Source organism: Oncorhynchus clarkii, chromosome 12, assembly GCF_045791955.1.
Source record: "Oncorhynchus clarkii lewisi isolate Uvic-CL-2024 chromosome 12, UVic_Ocla_1.0, whole genome shotgun sequence".
Classification (NCBI taxonomy): domain Eukaryota; kingdom Metazoa; phylum Chordata; class Actinopteri; order Salmoniformes; family Salmonidae; genus Oncorhynchus; species Oncorhynchus clarkii.
The window spans coordinates 14,328,773-14,346,127 of record NC_092158.1 but is presented as its reverse complement, the minus strand read 5'-3'; the positions used below and the strand labels follow the sequence as shown (position 1 = coordinate 14,346,127).

At 45.5% G+C, this 17,355-nt stretch overlaps 1 protein-coding gene across 3 annotated transcripts in view; it reads left to right on the top strand.

The window, feature by feature from the left end:
• LOC139422737 (rab GTPase-activating protein 1-like) overlaps nucleotides 1-16,764 on the top strand; it is a 144,477-nt gene extending 127,713 nt beyond the window's left edge. Inside the window, exons 20-27 of one of the 3 annotated variants that reach the window (XR_011635756.1) lie at nucleotides 1,410-1,502; nucleotides 4,400-4,510; nucleotides 4,675-4,779; nucleotides 6,287-6,370; nucleotides 7,691-7,762; nucleotides 10,778-10,975; nucleotides 12,042-12,344; nucleotides 16,670-16,764. Coding sequence is in view for 2 of the 3 variants with exons in the window: in XM_071174047.1 (XP_071030148.1) it covers nucleotides 1,410-1,502; nucleotides 4,400-4,510; nucleotides 4,675-4,779; nucleotides 6,287-6,370; nucleotides 7,691-7,762; nucleotides 10,778-10,975; nucleotides 12,042-12,164 (786 nt within the window). In the remaining variant the exon portion in view is untranslated. Of the gene's footprint in view, nucleotides 1-1,409; nucleotides 1,503-4,399; nucleotides 4,511-4,674; nucleotides 4,780-6,286; nucleotides 6,371-7,690; nucleotides 7,763-10,777; nucleotides 10,976-12,041; nucleotides 14,392-16,669 lie in introns of those variants that run through there. The other 2 variants (XM_071174047.1, XM_071174048.1) reach the window with 2 other exon arrangements.
• Nucleotides 16,765-17,355: the final 591 nt, after the last annotated feature.

The window sequence follows — 17,355 nt, the reverse complement described above, 5'->3', positions numbered from 1 at the left end:
ATACACACACACATTCAATATTGAAGGCTAGCATTGAAAGTCATGTAGGCTGTGCTGTTCCAGATACAAACACACCCACTAGCTCCTGAGCCATGATAGCAGGGGTGTCAGTAATGTAGCCAGGTTACCCACTATAGCTGAATCCATCACTGGGTTCATTATGGCCCGTTCCTCCACAACTGACCCGGTTCTGTACTGTGGTCTGAGCCAGAGGAAATCACAGCCGGCTAAATAGATCTCATTTACAACGAGCTGCCTGCTGGAGAAAGAGCATATTTACACACGCACACACACGCACGCACGCACACACACGCACAGCAGGGGAGAGAAGAGGGAAGTGGAGGGGTGAGGAGGGGAGGGAAGAGGAGGGGAGGGAAGGGAAGAGGAGGGAAGGGGAGAGGAGGGAAGAGGAAGTGAGTGAAGGGTAGGGAAGAGAAGGAGAGGTGAGAGAAGTGAGGGAAGGGGAGGGAAGAGAAGAGAAGAGGGGAGGGATGGAAGGGAAGAGGAGGGAAGGGGAGGGGAGGGAAGGGAAGAGGAAGGGAGTGAAGGGTAGGGAAGAGAAGGAGAGAAGAGGAGGGAAGGGAAGTGAGGGGAGGGAAGAGGAGGGGAGGGGATGGAAGGGAAGGGGAAAGGAGGGAAGAGGAAGGGATGGAAGGGAAGGGAAGAGGAGGGGAGAGGAGGGAAGGGAAGAGAAAAGGGGAGGGGTGGGGAGGGGAGGGGATGGAAGGGAAGGGAAGGGAAGGGGAGAGGAGGGAAGAGGAAGTGAGTGAAGGGTAGGGAAGAGAAGGAGAGAGGAGAGAAGTGAGGGAAGGGGAGGGAAGAGAAGAGGGAAGGGGAGGGGATGGAAGGGAAAGGAAGGGAAGGGAAGAGGAGGGAAGGGAAGTGAGAGGAGGGAAGGGGAGAGGAGGGGATGGAAGGGAAGGGGAGGGAAGGGAAGGGGAGAGGAGAGGAGGGAAGAGGAAGTGAGTGAAGGGTAGGGAAGAGAAGGAGAGAGGAGAGAAGTGAGGGAAGGGGAGGGGAGGGGAGGGGATGGAAGGGAAGGGAGGGCATCTAAAGAAATGTTAATGAAGCTTGTTTTGCGTCACACAGACAGATGTATGGTTGTTCATGGGTTTTTATTAAATAGGAAGAGGTGCTATACTGTACATGCAGGATAACCTTCAAGTAGCTCGTGCTTGACACAGGTATGTGTGTAGATAGATAAGTGAACCCATATGTTACTATTTTGTTATTATTGGGTATTTCAGCTATCACCTGACTGGTACTGTCATCAAAGATGCCTTTGCTCCATGACTAGAGCTGTAATCAGACAGAGGCTATGGGGAGCCTTCACCTCTGTGTCGTCTACTGTACGTACATCTGTAGATGTTGTCCAGTTACACTGGGTCTGTCTGTCCCTGTCTCTACAGATCAGCCAGAAGAAGCTGAAGAAGTATGAGAAGGAATATGACAGCATGAGAGAACAGCAGGAGCAGCAGGAGGCTCCCATTGAGAGATATGAGGTACGAACACTCAACCAATTCATCAATCAATGTGTTAGATTGTTTACCTGCTTTCAGTCGTTCTATTATATTGACTTTTCTTATCTTCTCCCAAGAGAGATGGTAATCACAGAACACTTCAGTGATCCAGGGAGTCCAGTTTGTCTCTGAAATAGACTGTGTACACATGCACCTACTTGTACACATATCCAATCCATTAGCTAGTTGTAATGCCATTCATGTCTGCAGTGCATGTGAATGTGTACTGCAGACAGGTCCATTTTTTTTTACCAAGGTTGTTCTCAGAGGATGTCATTTACAAGAATAGTGTAACATTATATACAGTGCCTTGCGAAAGTATTCGGCCCCCTTGAACTTTGCGACCTTTTGCCACATTTCAGGCTTCAAACATAAAGATATAAAACTGTATTTTTTTTGTGAAGAATCAACAACAAGTGGGACACAATCATGAAGTGGAACGACATTTATTGGATATTTCAAACTTTTTTAACAAATCAAAAACTGAAAAATTGGGCGTGCAAAATTATTCAGCCCCTTTACTTTCAGTGCAGCAAACTCTCTCCAGAAGTTCAGTGAGGATCTCTGAATGATCCAATGTTGACCTAAATGACTAATGATGATAAATACAATCCACCTGTGTGTAATCAAGTCTCCGTATAAATGCACATGCACTGTGATAGTCTCAGAGGTCCGTTAAAAGCGCAGAGGGCATCATGAAGAACAAGGAACACACCAGGCAGGTCCGAGATACTGTTGTGAAGAAGTTTAAAGCCGGATTTGGATACAAAAAGATTTCCCAAGCTTTAAACATCCCAAGGAGCACTGTGCAAGCGATAATATTGAAATGGAAGGAGTATCAGACCACTGCAAATCTACCAAGACCTGGCCGTCCCTCAAAACTTTCAGCTCATACAAGGAGAAGACTGATCAGAGATGCAGCCAAGAGGCCCATGATCACTCTGGATGAACTGCAGAGATCTACAGCTGAGGTGGGAGACTCTGTCCATAGGACAACAATCAGTCGTATATTGCACAAATCTGGCCTTTATGGAAGAGTGGCAAGAAGAAAGCCATTTCTTAAAGATATCCATAAAAAGTGTCGTTTAAAGTTTGCCACAAGCCACCTGGGAGACACACCAAACATGTGGAAGAAGGTGCTCTGGTCAGATTAAACCAAAATTGGCAACAATGCAAAACGTTATGTTTGGCGTAAAAGCAACACAGCTCATCACCCTGAACACACCATCCCCACTGTCAAACATGGTGGTGGCAGCATCATGGTTTGGGCCTGCTTTTCTTCAGCAGGGACAGGGAAGATGGTTAAAATTGATGGGAAGATGGATGGAGCCAAATACAGGACCATTCTGGAAGAAAACCTGATGGAGTCTGCAAAAGACCTGAGACTGGGACGGAGATTTGTCTTCCAACAAGACAATGATCCAAAACATAAAGCAAAATCTACAATGGAATGGTTCAAAAATAAACATATCCAGGTGTTAGAATGGCCAAGTCAAAGTCCAGACCTGAATCCAATCGAGAATCTGTGGAAAGAACTGAAAACTGCTGTTCACAAATGCTCTCCATCCAACCTCACTGAGCTCGAGCTGTTTTGCAAGGAGGAATGGGAAAAAATTTCAGTCTCTCGATGTGCAAAACTGATAGAGACATACCCCAAGCGACTTACAGCTGTAATCGCAGCAAAAGGTGGCGCTACAAAGTATTAACTTAAGGGGGCTGAATAATTTTGCACGCCCAATTTTTCCGTTTTTGATTTGTTAAAAAAGTTTGAAATATCCAATAAATGTCGTTCCACTTCATGATTGTGTCCCACTTGTTGTTGATTCTTCACAAAAAAATACATTTTTATATCTTTATGTTTGAAGCCTGAAATGTGGCATAAGGTCGCAAAGTTCAAGGGGGCCGAATACTTTCGCAAGGCACTGTCCAATGTCACCAGTCCACTGAAACAGGAAGACAGCAACAGGCTACACTCTCTTCTATCAGCAACAGGCTACTCTCTCTCTTCTATCAGCAACAGGCTTCTCTCTCTCTTCTATCAGCAACAGGCTTCTCTCTCTCTTCTATCAGCAACAGGCTACTCTCTCTCTTCTATCAGCAACAGGCTACTCTCTCTCTTCTATCAGCAACAGGCTACTCTCTCTCTTCTATCAGCAACAGGCTACTCTCTCTCTTCTATCAGCAACAGGCTACTCTCTCTCTTCTATCAGCAACAGGCTACTCTCTCTCTTCTATCAGCAACAGGCTACTCTCTCTCTTCTATCAGCAACAGGCTACTCTCTCTTTTCTATCAGCAACAGGCTACTCTCTCTCTTCTATCAGCAACAGGCTACTCTCTCTCTCTCTCTCTCTTTTCTACCAGCAACAGGCTTCTCTCTCTCTCTCTCTCTCTTCTATCAGCAACAGGCTACTCTCTCTCTCTCTCTCTCTTCTATCAGCAACAGGCTTCTCTCTTTCTTCTACCAGCAACAGGCTACTCTCTCTCTTCTATCAGCAACAGGCTACTCTCTCTCTTCTATCAGCAACAGACTACTCTCTCTCTTCTATCAGCAACAGGCTAGTCTCTCTCTCTTCTATCAGCAACAGGCTACTTTCTCTCTCTCACCCTCTCTTCTATCAGCAACAGGCTACTCTCTCTCTCTCTCTCTCTCTCTCTCTCTCTCTCTTCTATCAGCAACAGGCTTCTCTCTCTCTCTCTCTCTCCCTCTCTCTTCTACCAGCAACAGGCTACTCTCTCTCTTTTTCTAATCCTCTACTCTTTCCACTCTTCATCTCACTGACTCCTCTTAACTTTCTCTCTCCCAATATCTCTACTTCCCCCCCCTCTTCCTCTCTCCTCCACTCACTCACTCTTACCTTCCTCCTCTCCTCCCCTGTAGAGGGAGAACCGTCGTCTCCAGGAGGCTAACATGCGTCTGGAGCAGGAGAATGATGACCTGGCCCATGAACTGGTCAGCAGCAAAATCGCTCTGCGCAAAGACCTGGACAACGTAAGACACATCCCTCGTGAATCCTTTTTTACTTGTGCAAGTCTGTAAACCTGTATGTGTGTTTATACATTTTCTAATACTCTGCTAGGTTTTTCATGTAATTTGGCATTAGCTAATATCAGTAGACCTGTACCCATGTGTCTGTCTGTCTGTCTGTTCCTCAGGCTGAGGAGAAAGCAGACGCTCTGAACAAGGAGCTGTTGATGACCAAACAGAAGCTCGTGGATTCAGAGGACGAGAAGAGACGACTAGAGGAGGAGTCTGCACAGGTCTGTCTGGCTGGCTGGCTAGCTGTCTGTCTGTCTGGCTAGCTGTCTGGCTGGCTGTCTGGCTAGCTCTCTGTCTGTCTGGCTAGATGTCTGTCTGGCTGTCTGGATAGCTGGCTGGCTGGCTGACTGGCTGGCTGGCTGTCTGGCTGGCTAGCTGTCTGGATAGCTGGCTGGCTGGCTGGCTGACTGTCTGGCTAGCTGTCTGGCTAGCTGGCTGGCTGACTGTCTGGATAGCTGGCTGTCTGACTGTCTCTGGCTAGCTGTCTGTCTGGCTAGCTGGCTGTCTGTATGGCTAGTTGGCTGTCTGTATGTATGGCTAGTTGGCTGTCTGGCTAGCTGTCTGTCTGTTTGGCTAGCTGTCTGGCTGACTGCTCTTTGGCTAGCTGTCTGGCTGACTCTGTCTGTTTGGCTAGCTGTCTGGCTGACTGTCTGTTTGGCTAGCTGTCTGGCTGACTGTCTGTTTGGCTAGCTGTCTGGCTGACTCTGTCTGTCTGGCTGACTGTCTGTTTGGCTAGCTGTCTGGCTGACTGTCTGTTTGGCTAGCTGTCTGGCTGACTGTCTGTTTGGCTAGCTGTCTGTTTGGCTAGCTGTCTGGCTGACTGTCTGTTTGGCTAGCTGTCTGTTTGGCTGGCTGTCTGTCTGGCTGACTCTGTCTGTTTGGCTGGCTGTCTGTCTGGCTGACTGTCTGTTTGGCTAGCTGTCTGGCTGACTGTCTGTTTGGCTAGCTATCTGTTTGGCTAGCTGTCTGGCTGACTGTCTGTTTGGCTAGCTGTCTGGCTGACTGTCTGTTTGGCTAGCTGACTGTCTGTTTGGCTAGCTATCTGGCTGACTGTCTGTTTGGCTAGCTGTCTGGCTGACTGTATGTTTGGCTAGCTGTCTGGCTGACTGTCTGTTTGGCTAGCTGTCTGGCTGACTGTCTGTTTGGCTAGCTGTCTGGCTGACTGTCTGTTTGGCTGGCTGTCCATTTAAAATAAACAAAAGATTCCTTTAGTATTGGAAAAGAGAACTGAGGTCCACTGACCATGGACATTGATGTATTGGTTTGATCCATAAATATACCATTGTCCTTTGGAGAGTCGCTGAATGTTCTTCAGATTGCTCGTCTGTTGATGCACCTTGATTGGAGAGCAGTGTTGTTTCTGTCTTTCTGTCTCTTTAAGACAGAGGGGGATGTTGTCCTCCCCTATTCACTGTGGCCACTGCCTGTGTTCCAGGACTTTGGCCCAACACAGGACCCGTCATTACCTGCTCTCTCTACGTTATTTCTCATGATGTCCACTTATGGGAGAAACAGTCGCTCAAGGGACATCTGTTGCTGTCCTCTTCATGACTACATTACACTCCTCGTTGAGTGTGTCACTACTGTAGGGAGTTTATACAGGCCCAAGGACAGTTGACTGCTGACTGAGAGGAGATTATCATGTAGGTCACAGTAGGCAGCCATGAGAATAATTCATTCAGTGTATAATATCAATGCGTGCGTGCGTGCGCCTGCGTGTGTCCACAGCTGAAAGAGATGTGCAGACGGGAGCTGGGTAAATCAGAGTCTGAGATAAAGAAGAATGGTTCCATCATAGGAGAGTACAAACAGGTAAGACAGGAGATGTTTAGTTTTGTTCTACATGTATAAAGTCGTTTCAAATTGTATTCTACATAGTGACATGATATTTATTACTTACCTAGGGACTGTGGATGTAAATTAGCCGTCTAGGGCATTTGTCTACACTATGTTTTGATCACAACTGACAGATAAGGGCCTCCTGAGTGGGGAAGCGGTCTAAGGCACTGCAGACAGACAGACAGACAGACAGACAGACAGACAGACAGACAGACAGACAGACACAGGCGTCAGACACAGACAGACACAGACAGGCGACAGACACAGGCGACAGACACAGGCGACAGACACAGACGACAGACAGACGACAGACACAGGCGACAGACACAGGTGACAGACACAGGCGACAGACACAGGCGACAGACACAGGCGACAGACACAGGCGACAGACACACGGACAGACAGACAGACACAGACAGACACAGGCAAGAGACACAGGCAAGAGACACAGGCAAGAGACACACAGATAGACAGACAGGGAACTCCCAGTCAGGCTTTGGCTACCATCCTCACAGGGATGTATAGTTTCTCTGAGTCACTCATAGGACAGTGGTTATTTTGAAGGAGGCGGTTTAGCTGTGGGATGATAAGGGTTTGTTATGAGCAGGTTTTACATGATTTATGATATCTGTCTGTGGGATGAGCCGTTGTCATCTTTTCACACTTTACAACCTCTCATTTTAGAGACACTCCCCCCACCCCTACACCCTCAGACCTTTGCCCCCCACCCCTACACCCTCTGACCTTTGCCCACCCCTACACCCTCAGACCTTTGCCCCCCACCCCTACACCCTCTGACCTTTGCCTCCCCCCACACCTACACCCTCTGACCTTTGCCTCCCCCCACCCCTACACCCTCTGACCTTTGCCTCCCCCCCACCCCTACACCCTCTGACCTTTGCCCCCCCCCCCCCGCCCCTACACCCTCAGACCTTTCCCCCCCCCACACCCCTACACCCTCAGACCTTTGCCTCCCCTACACCCTCAGACCTTTGCCCCCCACCCCTACACCCTCAGACCTTTGCCTCCCCTACACCCTCAGACCTTTGCCCCCCACCCCTACACCCTCAGACCTTTGCCTCCCCTACACCCTCAGACCTTTGCCCCCCACCCCTACACCCTCAGACCTTTGCCCCCCACCCCTACACCCTCAGACCTTTGACTCCCCCCGACCCCTACACCCTCAGATCTTTGCCTCCCCTACACCCTCAGACGTTTTGTCTGTCTATGTGGAGTTGACCTGTTGACAGAGTGCTCTGTTTGACCTTTTGACCTCTGTGTTGATCCCTGTAGATCTGCTCTCAGCTCAGTGAGCGTCTGGAGAAACAGCAGATCGCCAACAAGGGAGAGGTGGAGAAGATCCGGGTGAGTCCCCATCATCATATGACCTGACACACGATCACATGACAGACCGCAATCACATCAAACAATCACGACAATCACGTGACAGATATGACTGACCACTGTATTAAAACACGTGACGTCACACAAACAAATGACCGGCAAGACACACAATCAATCCCATGACATAACAGAGTACTGTTTATGTTGATGCTCTCTTTGTGTGGCTGTGTTTGTAGTGCTGCTTAGCGAGTTAACATCAGCTGTTTATGTATACAGGTTATTCTCATGTAGAATGTCAAGTGTGTAGTATACATGATTATAGCCTTAGTGTAATTATATGCGGACATTAGTAGTCTTATATGAGGATTATGATGAAGAATCCATTGCGATTCCATTTTGATGACAAACAGAATAGCCCAGTTCTTCGTTTGTGAACAGTGATAGTGGATGGTAAGTACAGCCAGGGCAGTAGTGTTTCTCATGTCCAGGCTAGGTGTGGTGATGGGGTGGATGAGAGGGCTCTTGAAGCAGCTGGGGACTGTCTCACCAGTGGAGGAGAGACCCTCACCCTGACACTCAGCCTGACACTTAAAACCTCTTCTCATCCCCTTGCTAGCCTCCTTACAACCACTCTGTCCATTACAGCAGCTGCAGCCTGCATTTACTCAATCCCACACCTCCTGGGGGTGGGGGAGGGGCGGTGTTTATATACTCCCTTAAAAGACTGACAATAGAACTGTTTTTCCATTCTGAAACGCTGTAGTCAGTATACGCTCCCTCAAAATAGCCAGCTTTAATCTAAGATAATTCAAGATATGTCATTTATTTTGACGTTTTTGCCAAAGAAATCTTAGTCACGCAATTTTACATCTAACTCATATTTCTTTCAGTTAAAAAATGAAAACGAGTAGTCTCTCATTGAATGACAACAAAGATTTGATTGAAGAATCACTACTGTTGACCAGTCAACGACGAAGGGGTGTAGATTTAGGCTTACCCCCAGAAAAAAATGTGTGTGCCCAAAACAAACAAAAACATCACAAAATGTCTTCATAATATATACACAAACTCTGCCGAGCTGTTTGGTGTAGTGTTATAACCTGTACCTGGTTTATATAGTGTGGTGTTATAACCTGTACCTGGTTTATATAGTGTAGTGTTATAACCAGTACCTGATTTATATAGTGTAGTGTTATAACCTGTACCTGGTTTATATAGTGTGGTGTTATAACCTGTACCTGATTTATATAGTGTAGATTTATATAGTGTAGTGTTATAACCAGTACCTGATTTATATAGTGTGGTGTTATAACCTGTACCTGGTTTATATAGTGTAGATGTATATAGTGTAGTGTTATAACCAGTACCTGATTTATATAGTGTGGTGTTATAACCTGTACCTGGTTTATATAGTGTGGTGTTATAACCAGTACCTGATTTATATAGTGTGGTGTTATAACCTGTACCTGATTTATATAGTGTGGTGTTATAACCTGTACCTGGTTTATATAGTGTGGTGTTATAACCTGTACCTGGTTTATATAGTGTAGATTTATATAGTGTAGTGTTATAACCTGTACCTGATTTATATAGTGTGGTGTTATAACCTGCACCTGATTTATATAGTGTAGATTTATATAGTGTAGTGTTATAACCTGTACCTGGTTTATATAGTGTGGTGTTATAACCAGTACCTGATTTATATAGTGTGGTGTTATAACCTGTACCTGGTTTATATAGTGTAGATGTATATAGTGTAGTGTTATAACCAGTACCTGATTTATATAGTGTGGTGTTATAACCTGTACCTGGTTTATATAGTGTGGTGTTATAACCAGTACCTGATTTATATAGTGTGGTGTTATAACCTGTACCTGATTTATATAGTGTGGTGTTATAACCTGTACCTGGTTTATATAGTGTGGTGTTATAACCTGTACCTGGTTTATATAGTGTAGATTTATATAGTGTAGTGTTATAACCTGTACCTGATTTATATAGTGTGGTGTTATAACCTGTACCTGGTTTATATAGTGTGGTGTTATAACCTGCACCTGATTTATATAGTGTAGATTTATATAGTGTAGTGTTATAACCTGTACCTGGTTTATATAGTGTGGTGTTATAACCAGTACCTGATTTATATAGTGTAGATTTATATAGTGTAGTGTTATAACCTGTACCTGGTTTATATAGTGTGGTGTTATAACCAGTACCTGATTTATATAGTGTAGATTTATATAGTGTAGTGTTATAACCAGTACCTGATTTATATAGTGTGGTGTTATAACCTGTACCTGATTTATATAGTGTGGTGTTATAACCTGTACCTGGTTTATATAGTGTGGTGTTATAACCTGCACCTGATTTATATAGTGTAGATTTATATAGTGTAGATTTATATAGTGTAGTGTTATAATCTGTACCTGATTTATATAGTGTAGTGGAATAACCTGTACCTGATTTATATAGTGTAGTGGAATAACCTGTACCTGATTTATATAGTGTAGTGGAATAACATGTACCTGGTTTATATAGTGTAGTGGAATAACTTGTATTTGGTGTATATATTGTTGTGGTATATCCTGACCTGATTTATATAGTGTAGTGGAATAACCTGTACCTGGTTTATATAGTGTAGTGGAATATCTTGTATCTGGTTTATATATTGTTGTGGTATATCCTGACCTGATTTATATAGTGTAGTGTTATAACCTGTACCTGGTTTATATAGTGTAGTGGAATAACCTGTATCTGGTTTATATATTGTTGTGGTATATCCTGACCTGATTTATATAGTGTGGTGTTATAACCTGTACCTGGTTTATATAGTGTAGTGGAATAACTTGTATCTGGTTTATATATTGTTGTGGTATATCCTGACCTGATTTATATAGTGTAAATAACCTGTGGAATAACCTGTGACCTGGTCTAAGGCTGTGAGAAGTACAGTGTCCTCCTTAACTCTAATGGGATAAGGTTAGGGTTAGAGATGCAATGTTGTAACCTGGCCTATGATGTCTCTCTCTCCCCCAGCTGAAGGTGGAGGGCTGTGAGAAGTGCTCTATCCTCTTCAACAAGGAGGGTCGTCTAAAGGCAGTGAAGAAGATGAAGGAGTGCAGCGAGGAAGAGACGGACGAGGAGAAGGAGGGTCTGAAGAACCAGCTCAGAGAGATGGAGCTGGAACTGGCCCAGACCAAACTACAACTGGTGGAGGCAGAGTGCAAGATACAGGTACTGACCCAGACCAATGATACAGGTACTGACCCAGACCCTGACCCAGACCAATGATACAGGTACTGACCCAGACCCTGACCCAGACCAATGATACAGGTACTGACCCTGACCAATGATACAGGTGCTGACCCTAACCCAGACCAATGATACAGGTACTGACCCAGACCCTAAGCCAGAACAATGATACAGGTACTGACCCTAACCCAGACCAATGATACAAGTACTGACCCAGACCAATGATACAGGTACTGACCCCTGACCCATACCAATGATACATGTACTGACCCTGACCAATGATACAGATACTGACCCTGACCCAGACCAATGATACAGGTACTGACCCTGACCAATGATACAGGTACTGACCCCTGACCCAGACCAATGATACAGGTCCTGACCCCGACCCAGACCAATGATACAGGTACTGACCCTGACCCAGATCAATGATACAGGTACTGACCCTAACCCTAACCCAGACCAATGATACAGGTACTGACCCAAACCCAGACCAATGATACAAGTACTGACCCAAACCCAGACCAATGATACAGGTACTGACCCTAACCCAGACCAATGATACAGGTACTGAGCCTAACCCAGATCAATGATACAGGTACTGACCCTGACCCTAACCCAGACCAATGATACAGGTACTGATCTCAAACCCTGACCCAGACCAATGATACAGGCACTGACCCCTGACCCTAACCCAGACCAATGAACTCACCTGGCTATAGCAACTGAATTCACCTGGCAACTGAACTCACCTGGCTATAGCAACTGAACTCACCTGGCTATAGCAACTGAACTCACCTGGCTATAGCAACTGAACTCACCTGGCTATAGCAACTGAACTCACCTGGCTATAGCAACTGATGTCTACTGATATCACTTCATTTAAATTCAGCTGCTATATCATAACAATTCATTAATTAATTGCTGAAGGGAATTTGAGGCAATACAAGTTTGAATGATTTCTAGGCTCAGTCTCCTGTCCCATTACCCCAGGCTAGCTCTGCAGCCCCTTGCCTAACCTCCTTCCTGTATGTTTTCTTCCCTGCAGGACTTGGAGCACACCCTGGGTCTGGCCCTGAACGAGGTCCAGGCAGCCAAGAAGACCTGGTTCAACAGAACCTTAACCTCCATCAAGACCGTGACCGGAGCACAGGGGAAGGAGACGACCTAACCTGAGACCCACCTCCTCTCCTCCTCGACCACAGACCATTCCCTGCTGCTCCCAAACCTCGACCCGTTCCTCTCCCAGCCTCCCCCTCCTCCCCCTGGTCAGGGGTACCAGCCACTAACTTGACCGGAGTGAACCAAACCTCACCACGACAGGAGTTTTAAATAAGGACTGAGTTCAAAGGTACCACTGCCCCAAACTAAATGATATACTTAATTAAAAAAGAAACAGAAAAGAAAAGAGTCTTCAACATTGGTCTTTATACTACTGATATTTAACAGGTAAGAAAGGAGTTGTAGAGAGTTACCTGAACTGTCCTCTCTCCAGACATGGGAAAGACAGCGCTTCATTATGCTGTCCTCTCTCCAGACATGGGAAAGACAGCGCTTCATTTTACTGTCCTCTCTCCAGACATGGGAAAGACAGCGCTTCATTATGCTGTCATCTCTCCAGACATGGGAAAGACAGCGCTTCATTTTACTGTCCTCTCTCCAGACATGGGAAAGACAGCGCTTCATTTTACTGTCCTCTCTCCAGACATGGGAAAGACAGCGCTTCATTTTACTGTCCTCTCTCCAGACATGGGAAAGACAGCGCTTCATTATGCTGTCCTCTCTCCAGACATGGGAAAGACAGCGCTTCATTTTACTGTCCTCTCTCCAGACATGGGAAAGACAGCGCTTCATTATGCTGTCATCTCTCCAGACATGGGAAAGACAGCGCTTCATTTTACTGTCCTCTCTCCAGACATGGGAAAGACAGCGCTTCATTTTACTGTCCTCTCTCCAGACATGGGAAAGACAGCGCTTCATTTTACTGTCCTCTCTCCAGACATGGGAAAGACAGCGCTTCATTATGCTGTCATCTCTCCAGACATGGGAAAGACAGCGCTTCATTTTACTGTCCTCTCTCCAGACATGGGAAAGACAGCGCTTCATTTTGCTGTCCTCTCTCCAGACATGGGAAAGACAGCGCTTCATTTTACTGTCCTCTCTCCAGACATGGGAAAGACAGCGCTTCATTTTACTGTCCTCTCTCCAGACATGGGAAAGACAGCGCTTCATTTTGCTGTCCTCTCTCCAGACATGGGAAAGACAGCGCTTCATTTTGCTGTCCTCTCTCCAGACATGGGAAAGACAGCGCTTCATTTTGCTGTCCTCTCTCCAGACATGGGAAAGACAGCGCTTCATTTTACTGTCCTCTCTCCAGACATGGGAAAGACAGCGCTTCATTTTACTGTCCTCTCTCCAGACATGGGAAAGACAGCGCTTCATTTTGCTGTCCTCTCTCCAGACATGGGAAAGACGGCGCTTCATTTTACTGTCCTCTCTCCAGACATGGGAAAGACAGCGCTTCATTTTACTGTCCTCTCTCCAGACATGGGAAAGACGGCGCTTCATGTTACTGTCCTCTCTCCAGACATGGGAAAGACAGCGCTTCATTTTACTGTCCTCTCTACAGACATGGGAAAGACAGCGCTTCATTTTACTGTCCTCTCTCCAGACATGGGAAAGACAGCGCTTCATTTTGCTTTCCTCTCTCCAGACATGGGAAAGACAGCGCTTCATTTTGCTGTCCTCTCTCCAGACATGGGAAAGACAGCGCTTCATTTTACTGTCCTCTCTCCAGACATGGGAAAGACAGCGCTTCATTTTGCTGTCCTCTCTCCAGACATGGGAAAGACAGCGCTTCATTTTGCTGTCCTCTCTCCAGACATGGGAAAGACAGCGCTTCATTTTACTGTCCTCTCTCCAGACATGGGAAAGACAGCGCTTCATTTTACTGTCCTCTCTCCAGACATGGGAAAGACAGCGCTTCATTTTGCTGTCCTCTCTCCAGACATGGGAAAGACAGCGCTTCATTTTACTGTCCTCTCTCCAGACATGGGAAAGACAGCGCTTCATTTTGCTGTCCTCTCTCCAGACATGGGAAAGACAGCGCTTCATTTTGCTGTCCTCTCTCCAGACATGGGAAAGACAGCGGTTCATTTTGCTGTCCTCTCTCCAGACATGGGAAAGACAGCGCTTCATTTTACTGTCCTCTCTCCAGACATGGGAAAGGCAGCGCTTCATTTTACTGTCCTCTCTCCAGACATGGGAAAGACGGCGCTTCATGTTACTGTCCTCTCTCCAGACATGGGAAAGACAGCGCTTCATTTTACTGTCCTCTCTCAAGACATGGGAAAGACAGCGCTTCATTTTGCTTTCCTCTCTCCAGACATGGGAAAGACAGCGCTTCATTTTGCTTTCCTCTCTCCAGACATGGGAAAGACAGCGCTTCATTTTGCTGTCCTCTCTCCAGACATGGGAAAGACAGCGCTTCATTTTACTGTCCTCTCTCCAGACATGGGAAAGACAGCGCTTCATTTTGCTGTCCTCTCTCCAGACTACTTGCACCACCAACAACTCCAACTGTAATCTAGGTACTACCAGAGCTAAATAACAGCCTCCTTCTTTTCAAACTGAGCGTTTCTCATTTCTGTTCTATGATACCTTTCTTTTTCTATATATGTGTGATTCTGAACATGCTTATGAATAAACATGATGAGTGAAAACTGAGCACACCAGAGTGTATGTATGGGTGTGTTTATTAATGTGTGTGTGAGTGTTAAGGGGAGTGTGAGTGTGCATGTACAGGTAACTGCCAAAATAATGGAAGCGATTTAAATGAGGGATAGAAAGTATTTTGAAAGCAGATGCCTCCATACAGGTGTGGTTCTTGAGTTAATTAAGTAATTAACATCCCATCATTATGGCCATGTATTAAAATGCTGGACATGTCATTATTTTGGCTACCATGGCTATACCCCCCACAGGACACGAGTGGTCACTGAATGGTTTGATGAGCATGAAAACGATGTAAACCATATGCCATGGCCGTCTCAGTCACCAGATCTCAACCCAATTGAACATTTATGGGAGATTCTGTAGCGGAGCTTGAATCTGAGACCAGCTGTTTCTCTGGCTTCTGTACTAGAAGACCCTTGATGACCTCTTTCTTCATGACCTCTTTCCATCAACAAAACACCAAAAGATGGAATTTCACTTGTAGAATCTATGCCCTGGGTACGTTGAAGTTGTTCTGGCTCGTGGCGCCCCAGCGCTCTATGAAGACACTTTATGTTGCCATTTCCTTTATTTTGGCAGTTACCTGTGTGACTGATGATGTTTCTGAGTTTGGTCTTCCTGTGAAGTTCAGCAGGATAGGAGCTGGGTGCTGTATAGTGGGCTGAGGGGGAGTTATATGAGGAAGAGTATCTTACTGATGAAGCCTTGACTTGAAGGTTGAGGGGAACATGGTAAACATTATGTACTGGGCAACAGTAGATATATAAGCAGCAGCCTTGGGTCTGTCCGGTTACTTGGTGTAACCGTATCAAGACAGAGGCCACTAGTGGTTGGTCCTGGCGCTGTCCTCACAGTGCACTTTCTGGGCTGTCCGAGCCTGGCTGGGCTCAAAGCATGGGAGCTCAGTGGCTGGAATTGCAGAGACAGATAGATGGGTGTGGCCCTCCCTTGCCTCAGACTCCACCCACAGACGTAGAACAGAACCTCCCCCTTTGGGACTCCTCCCTCCACGGCTGTGTCCGACATGGCATACTACTGGTCTCCTATCAAACGTATCCTACTATATAGGGACTGGTGTTCCGTCCTCCTCTCTGAGACCAGCTGTTTCTCTGGCTTCTGTACTAGAAGACCCTTCATGACCTCTGACCTCATCAATCAAGTTTATACCATGTTATCCTAGTCACGGACACCACTCTCCCAACATAGACATAGACGCGTCACAGCCAGCCACCTACCGACCTACACTACTGACAGGGAGAGAAATGGCACACAGGTATTGTCTGGTCGTCAATCACAGGCTGTGTGCTTACGTGGCAGAATGAGTCAGGGGTCATCAAAGGTCAGGGTTTGTCAGAGGTCAAGCTGGCATTCTCTCTGAAAGAGTCGGGTGCACATTGTTGAATGTTATGAATAGAGCAGTCATGATTCCTCATTCTACATGTAAGAGAGACATGTTTGTTGTTCTACATAATATATTTCTGTCTGAATGCTCCGTTAGAGGTCTCTGTCCATTTTGGGAAATGTCCTACTCTCTACTGACAGTCTGTGTGTGTGTGGTCGGGGTGGGGACTTTGCACCTTAACCTTCATATTTATAATGTATGGTATCTTTCTAAGCTTACTTAAAGGGAAAAATTCACTCCAAACCATTTTTTTTTTTTTCACTAGTCCACTCTTGATACAGTCTCAAAATGTTTTGCATGTCAGCATTCAAGAAGCCAAGTGTCACTTGCCACATCATCAATGCGTTTTGCAGTGTATTTTCCTTTAGGTCTGTGATGCCAGTGGAAGGAAAGCCTGTGTAATGTACTGAGAACAAAGAGGTCGTTCTGTAAGGCACTGGGTTGTACATAAGAATGATGATAATGATTATGTTTTTAATTTTGTATTTCTACTGCTGTAACTCAACTAAATAATAATGTATTGTTGTACTGTGTTACAGATTAATGATGATCGTGACCTACATACAGTACCAGTCAACAGTTTGGACACCTACTCATTCCAGGGTTTTTCTTTGTTTTTACTATTTTCTACATTGTAGAATAATAGTGAAGACATCAACACTATGAAATAACACATATGGAATCATGTAGTAACCAAAGAAAGTGTTAAACAAGTCAATGTATTTTATATTTGAGATTCTTCAAAGTAGCCACCCTTTACCTTGATGACCTCTTTGCACACTCTTGGCATTCTCTCAACCAGCTTCACCTGGAATGCTTTTCCAGCAGTCTTAAAGGAGTTCCCACATATTTCTAGAAAAGAGTAAAAATAAAGAAAAACCCTGGAATGAGTCGGTGTGTCCAAACCTTTGACTGGTACTGTATGTTCTTTTGCTCAAAAGCTTTCCTTCGTCTTAAATGTCAGACAAACTGCTGTCTCATCCATTACATGACAAAATGTACATTCATCCATCCAACATTTCTGAACGTGTGGAACATTGTAGTGTGTGTTACATTATTGTCTATACTTAATGCATTTTAATATAAAGATGTGAACTCAGACCACTTTGTTTGTTTCATTCTTATTCTCATCCACTTTAGAGGTCAGTCTATTTTTCCTCGCGTCCCTGCGTGTTGCCTGTTCCATAAAGAGTTCTTATCATTCACTGAATTATAGGATCTCTTA